We start from the raw sequence: 7500 nt of genomic DNA on the forward strand, positions 1-7500 counted from the left end.
TCTCTGGCGGTGGAACATCAGGGTGCTGCCGCGTGGAAACACGGCGTCTGCGTCGAATCGCGCGCCCCTCCCCAGCTTCCCCGCTCCCTCAAATTCAAATTCGATTTCCGCCCAGCTTTATTGGCGTGGCGGGGGGGCGGCGGTGCTGACGGAGCTTTCTCAGCAGAGCGGAGGAGCCCATTAGAGAGAGAGAGAGAGAGAGAGAGAGAGAGAGCGCAGCGCGCATTAGCGAGGAAGCGCAAATGAGTCATCACGCGCTCTTACGCGTGCGTACAGGTGCTTATTCACGTACAAACACAAGCACCCGCACAATACGATGCACACAAACGCAGACGTACAAACACGCACACGCAAACACAAACACGAGTACATAAAAGTAAAGACTGACAGACACACACATACACAACTGCATGCACACAAGTTTATTTTATTTGTTCATGGGTTAATTTATAGGGACAGATGCAAATACACATTGACAAACTGGATACATGATTTTCAGATGCGTTGCACCACAGTGTTTGTAGTTTAAGCTAATTTCCAACACCTGTCCCTAGAAGGACTTTCAGAATAAAATGTACATATTTATACACGCGCACACACACACACACACTAGTACATGTGTACGCAAATGCCTGCACGCGCATACACATTTATTTGTACACCCACGAACCCTCACATGCGTCTTGGTGCTCACACACACCCCCCCCCCCACACACACGCGTGTGTTAGTGCATGGGAATGCAGTCTCTTAGGCCGCGCGGATCATTCTGTTCCTCGGGCGCCTTACGGTCCGCTAACAGACGGGTTAGTCGTCCGCGGCGACGGAGCTAAGAGCTCTAATGGAACCTGAAATTCATTCTTCGCTCCCTGCGCAGCGAATAAAAGGTGACAGAGCTTTTCTGCATTCTGTCACCCCCCCTCCCCCCCCCCACCTTCGCACTGAGTCACTTACTGCCGCCGTCGCCCCGTTTTGGGGAACGGGGTAATGGACAGGAACCAAGGAGGATGAAAGGACCCCGGTGCGTCCCGAGCGCGGCCCACCACGGCACGTCGCTCACGGCAACGGCGAACGCCGCGTTAGCGCGACTCGGCGTGCGTGCGTGGGTGCGCCGCGTGATCACAGAGTCGGTTAAAACAGAGCGAGCGTCCCGCTCGGCGCGCCGCTCGGCCTGGTGTTCTGCCCGGTGTTCCACCCGGTGTTCCGCCCGGTGTTCCTCCCGGTGTTCTGCCCGGTGTTCCTCCCGGTGTTCTGCCCGGTGTTCCTCCCGGTGTTCCGCCCAGTGTTCCTCCCGGTGTTCTGCCCGGTGTTCCTCCCGGTGTTCTGCCCGGTGTTCCTCCCGGTGTTCCTCCCGGTGTTCCGCCCGGTGTTCCTCCCGGTGTTCTGCCCGGTGTTCCTCCCGGTGTTCTGCCCGGTGTTCCTCCCGGTGTTCCGCCCAGTGTTCCTCCCGGTGTTCTGCCCGGTGTTCCGCCCGGCGTTCCTCCCGGTGTTCCTCCCGGTGTTCCTCCCGGTTTTCTGCCCGGTGTTCCTCCCAAAAAAAAAAAATCGAGAAAACTGTGGAGCGGTGTCTCTATCAGCGGCGATGGTGCAGCCTCTGTGCGTGCCTTCACATCGCGTTCCCGGGAGAAATTTCGGTTTGGGACCTGCGTGACCCCAAACGCGGGCCAGCTATAGCGTTACACTCTTACTATAATCACAGTGTCATCGTAAAAACAAGACGTCTTGGCAATTCACGTTACGTGTGAATCCTTTTGTTGTTTTTTGTCGTGGGCGCGAGTACAACTGTCAGACTGACGTGACACAATATCATTACCCAACAAAAAGCCGCTGGAACACAATATAGCGCGTGTTGTGCTTGGAAAAGACCTGTTTTTGTTTTTGAATACCTGACACGTCTGGATTAGGAGACTCCTGGCTGACCTGAGATAGCAGGCGCAGCGATGCAGAAACTCGATACCCGTGACACGACGGCCGCGGGTCATAATTAACTTTAAGCGCTCTGCGCTCCAAAAAAAAAAAAAAAAAGCAGGCGTGTGACGGGTGATTGACGAGTGCGTGCGAACGTCGGCGCGCTCGTCCCGCCGGGGCCAACGCGCTCGCGAAACGCAGGAAGGGGCGACGGCGTCCGGCCTCTGCCGCCCATCGGGGGTGTCGGTCACGCCGTCCGGCCGGTTCGGCTGGATTTTTTTGTCTGACGCGGAGACAAAACAAAATTCCTGAGATGCCGCGAGCAGACGCCGTGCCGTCCTCCTGTCGGAGGATCTGTTTGCGTGTCCGTCCAGGTCCGACTCGTGACGGGTTTAACCCCCGCCTGGCCGCGGGGGGGGCTCTGTTTGCCCTGTCAGAGCCGTGTGAACGCGCCGCTGAGAGCAGTGTTGAGTTCCGCTTCACTTCTGTGTCGGGGCCATGCTGGTGCACCGCGGCGGCCAGCCAATCAGCCTGTGTTTAATTTACACACTACAGTCCCCATCCTTCTATGACACAACATCCAGTTAATCAGCTGTTTTGTTTCCTGGAGTTTATTGAACTCCTCTTCCTCTTATTCAGGAGTATTAATGTGATGTCTCTCTCTCTCTCTCTCTCTCTCTCCCTCTCTCTCTCAGATGAGTTTAACCCTGAAATCCCCAAGCTGGAGAAGAGCATCAGTGGCAGCAGCCCCTCCCGCGATCGCCTGCTGCTCACCGTGGCAACGCTCTTCCTCGTCGCCCTCTCCGTCTCCTAGCACCCGTCTCCACAGCCGCGTCGCACCAGCCAGCCCTGGCAGAGCAGCGGGGCGAACCAGGGGCTCGGGCGCAGAGAGAGACGGGGGCGGGGCGGGGGGCACGGGGGGTGGGGGTGGGACACAGGCCACGCGCTGGACCAATCAGAAGAGAGAACGGGAAAGAGTGAAAAGCGACGGGGCGAGGAGGGGGGTTGCGTGGTGAGGCGGGGCAGTGCGCTGGGGGGGAACTGCTCAGAACGGGCGGGGTCGCACGGACAACCGAACCTGCGCCTCTCCGCTTGCGCGAGTGCCATGATTCGTACACGACGCGCATGTTGAGATGCATGTGCAACATGTGACACGCACGTGTGGATGTACATACGGAGGGGTGTGCAGGTGTCATTCATGTTATTCATGTTGAATCATGTATACCGCACCTGATATGTATGTGGGGAAAGGTGGATATTATGCTGCGTCATGAACAGGGGGGGATTGCTGCCATGACCCGATAGTGACACACAATCAACCCTGAGGCTTCTTACAAAGATAGGACTGGACACACGAGGCTCCTCCAGGAATCTGATTGGCTGCCTCCCTCAGTGACATCATCGCCCAGTGCTGCCTGGAAGACTGGACCATTGCCTTCTGTTTTCTCTCATCCGGATCAAATTGGAGCTGATTGTGAATGTGAAAATCTACGTGGTTCCTGTCTGTAGCGGGTCCTACCAGTCCTGACTGGACTGTCCTGGCAGATTTACAGGACCTCTGATGTGAGTCAGACTGACAGGAGGAAGCAACTTGGGTGGAAATGCAAATGACTCAATAGTGCTGTCACTGAGGTGGAGGTCTGTGTGTGTGTGCGTGTGTGAGTGAGTGTGTGTCTGTGTGTCTGTGTCTGTGCGTGTGTGTGTGCGCATGTGTGTCTGTGTGTGCGTGTGTGTGTGTGTGTGAGTGAGTGTCTGTGTGTCTGTGTCTGTGTGTGTGCGTGTGTGAGTGAGTGTGTGTCTGTGTGTCTGTGCGTCTGTGTCTGTGCGTGTGTGTGTGCGCGTGTGTGTCTGTGCGTGTGTGTGTGCGCATGTGTGTGTGTGTGTGCGTGTGTGTGTGTGTGTGTCTGTATGCGTGTGTGTGTGTGTCTGTATGCGTGTGTGTGCGTGTGTGTAGTGTGACACAGAACCGCGGAGGGGATGGTGGGGCGAGATGTGACAGGACAGGCGGCGTTGCCTGTAGGTCTGTACGCAGAGCGTGCTTCGCTTACGTTTCCCTGAGTTCCACGTGGTTTACTGTACTGTACTTTCTGTGCCATGGTGTGCGCTCTGTTCAACTCATACAATTAGCGCTGAGTGGCCATGGCCTACGTCTAGCACAGTTGCCATGGCAATCTGTCAGCTTTAGTACCAAGTCAACAGCTGTAGTCTGTTGTATGTTACGGGGACCGGATTTCATTCCTGTAATATACTGTGGTCCTTTCTATAGCCTATCTGTTCATACAGGTGCTGTACTCCGTACATTTGGGGGTTTGTTTCCTTGGCCCAGAATATTTTTTTAAGCACCACCAGGGGGTGACTGGCCAGTTTTGCCCCGCAGGCAAACGCAGGTGTAGGTGAGCGAGTGAGTGGTGTCCGTCCCCTCTGAGTGCCGTCCCGGCCCCGTCAGCCAGCCGCACCCCTGCTTTCGCTGTACCAAATCTGCGCTCCGCTGCCGTCGAGAGGGTCGCGTCCATCACAAGTAGTTTAGCAATACCGATACGGGCGGCTGGGCGTTGCCTTCATTTTTCAAAAGGGGTGTTTTCCAAACGCAAGTGTGTACATAGGAGCATCGCATCAAACCCCAGACCCCACTCTGTACTTCTACAGCCGGGCCCAGGCAGAGTGTTGAGTGGAGCCTCTGGAATCCACCAGAAGGAAGCTCCCTGACTTTGAGGAGATGTATTTAAATATAAATATTACTGTGTATATATATTTATATACATGTTGGATTGTTCTCCGAGGGGTTCGTTCTTCTCTGTCGGATTAAACTTGGGTGAGGGAATGAGGACACCTGGGATTCCAATGCCAAACTTTTTTTTTTTTTTGTTTGTCCGTTTGTTTGTTTGCTGGTTTATTTTTCTCATGAACTTCAGAACGTGTGTCATATGTGTACGTGTGCCATCAGGTCCAGTTCACGGTACAAACACGAGGAGAGGCCTATTTGCGTATGATGAAAAAAAGAAGCTCAATTTCATACTTTTACATGATTGCAAAAAGTGTATGTAAATATATACACATACAATAGTGAAATAAAGCATTGTTATACGTAGTGAATGCAAAAAAAAGTGCTTTTTGATTTGGAGAACTAAGAAATTATTTCGATTGGGGATTGGACAAGGTGTGAAAGTACTAACATCTTACCATGGTTCTTCAATTACTGTCTCATAGCAACTAGCACCTTATTGAGCACGGTAATATCACCTTCCCGTAAGATGTAAAGGTATACAATGTGGATGAATCTACGCATTAACAGTGCTTTCCTATAGCATATAGTGTATGATGGTAGTGGTTTGAGTAAAATGGTATATATTTCTCCGTGCTATAACTGACCCTTCTATATGGAACCACAGTAGCTGTATATTGCAGTATGTCATGGCTGTTGTAGAACTTTTACATTGAGACAAAGAAAGGAGTTCTTAAGACTTGAATGCTCCAGAATGAAAAGTGATCTAAGCATTTTTACAAACTTGAATATGAATTTAGTTGTTGTTTTTTGTATTATTTTATGGTTCTGTATTTTGGGTGGGGTGATGGGCATGTGAAACGAATGGGGGGGGGGGGGGTGCCTATTTGGGGAACTGTAGAAGAGTTGATCAGGAAAAAGGGAAAAAAGAATCACTCTTCAAATGTTGCACTTAAAAACTTAGACACGAGAGTAAGAGAGTGTGTGTATGTTTTAGAGTTGATATGTGTATGCTTATATACATTTATCAAGGTCTTGACTGTGTGTGTGTATGTGTGTGAGTGGATGCGAGCAGTGTGATGTTTTTTGCATGTTTGAGTGTGTGTGTGCATGTGTGTGTGTGTGTGTGTGTGTGTGTGTTTGTGTATGTGTGTGCTTGGATATTCAGCTCATCTGTTTGCCCATATTATTTGTGTCTGCATTCATGTATGAGTGTGTGTGTGCGTGTGTGTGCGTGTGTGTGTTTGCATGTGTGGTGTCAAGGTGCATGAGGTGTGGGTGTGTATTGAATGTGCGTGAGTATTGTTTGGATGTGCTTGTGTGTGTTTCCAAAGGCTTGTTTGTGCATGTGCGTATGTACCAGGAAGAGTGAGTGTATTGAATGGGAAAACAACTAAAGCATTTATTAGTGTTGGAAACAACAATTACAATCATGTTTACCTTCGACTGGAATGAATAAAAAAAGAACTTGAAAAATAAACTGTAAAATGAACCAACAATGACAAAGGTTATAATAATAATAATGATAACTAAATACTATTAATGATAACAATAATAAGCTTAAGAATCATACTTTTAACAAAAGTGGTGTGTGTATTTTTTGTGTCAGATTTTATCGGAACAAAAGCTACTGATACTGAACCATCCATTACAGTTGCAACATTCGTGGATCAGAAAAAAAGGGACCCAAAACGCACACGTCAGTTCGGCCAGCCCGTCCTCTGTTGCATTTCTTTCAGATTCTCTTTTGTCTCTTTTGCTCAACTCCAGACTAAATTCAGTGCTTTTGTCCAGTCACACATTGTAATATCTCTTGTGTCTGTTCTTTCCATTACAACAGGTCACCACTGACAGTTGCTGCTTTGTTTGTACAGGGTGTACACAGTGAATACTGTCACACACGCACACACACACACACACAGCAAACAGATTGTAAATTGCCTGTACTTCATGACGACTTTATATCTGTTGTATTTAAGACTAGCCACATTAAAGTAAAAGCATGACACCCCAGGCACCCCCCCCTCCTCCCCTCCACCTCTCTTTCTGCAGCAAACACCTGCAAGCGATTCATGTCTCCTCACGTCTCCTGCTCTCTCTCACCTTGTCAGTCTATCTTTCTGTGCCTGAACTCTCCCTCTGTCGCTTTTGGCTTCTTTATCTACCTTTCGATAATCTCTCAGGCCAACACTCAAGACACAAAGCAAAAGAATAGAGGTGGGAAAGAACCTCATATCAGATGTTGTCAGGTTCACATCGGATGAATGATGGGGGTTTGATTTTTCTTGGTTGTTTTTCATGAAATCTTTTGATGAAACGACATGGGTGAAGTTCAGTAACTGGTTTGACAAGGTCATCTTGTTACTGAAAAGTTTCATATTTTCTTCAGATTTCTTCAGCAGTATGCTAATGTCAATGCTTGACCAGGAATAACCATTGATTGAGCTGATATTTTTCATTGCTTTTTATAAACGTTTTAATGATATCACTGGGTAAATTGCTACGATTCTGCTCAAATACTGATATCTGATTGAATATAGTCTGTCACTGGAATTTATTTGAATGATTACAGAAAATTGTACAGTGGAGTTCCGGGTACATGTCATAAACCATACGACGAACCAGCGCATTAATGTCAGTCATTACGACAAACTGTCAAACTGAAAGGTTGCGCCGTGTATTATTAGCGTGATTGCATCACAGCGGGGGAAAAGTTGCGAGTTGTGAGCAGTTCTATTCACAACAGCGAAAGAATAATTTTGTGCAGCAACACTGAAACATTTGAAACGGCAGCGTACACGCAGGGAAAAAAGATGACATAATTGTGCGTTAATTACTCCTGCGGCACATTTATCATTTTCTGTGTCATTAG

The 7500-nt window shown here is 49.3% G+C and overlaps 1 protein-coding gene across 2 annotated transcripts in view; it reads left to right on the plus strand.

The window, feature by feature from the left end:
• The window catches only part of efna3b (ephrin-A3b), a 52112-nt gene extending 45035 nt beyond the window's left edge, over positions 1-7077 (plus strand). The window contains exons 5-6 of one of the 2 annotated variants that reach the window (XR_010332843.1): positions 2602-3830; positions 3861-7077. Coding sequence is in view for 1 of the 2 variants with exons in the window: in XM_064354310.1 (XP_064210380.1) it covers positions 2602-2720 (119 nt within the window). In the remaining variant the exon portion in view is untranslated. Of the gene's footprint in view, positions 1-2601 lie in introns of both variants that reach the window. The other variant, XM_064354310.1, reaches the window with a different exon arrangement.
• The last annotated feature ends 423 nt before the right edge of the window (positions 7078-7500 follow it).

Source organism: Anguilla rostrata, chromosome 1 (assembly GCF_018555375.3).
Source record: "Anguilla rostrata isolate EN2019 chromosome 1, ASM1855537v3, whole genome shotgun sequence".
NCBI lineage: Eukaryota > Metazoa > Chordata > Actinopteri > Anguilliformes > Anguillidae > Anguilla > Anguilla rostrata.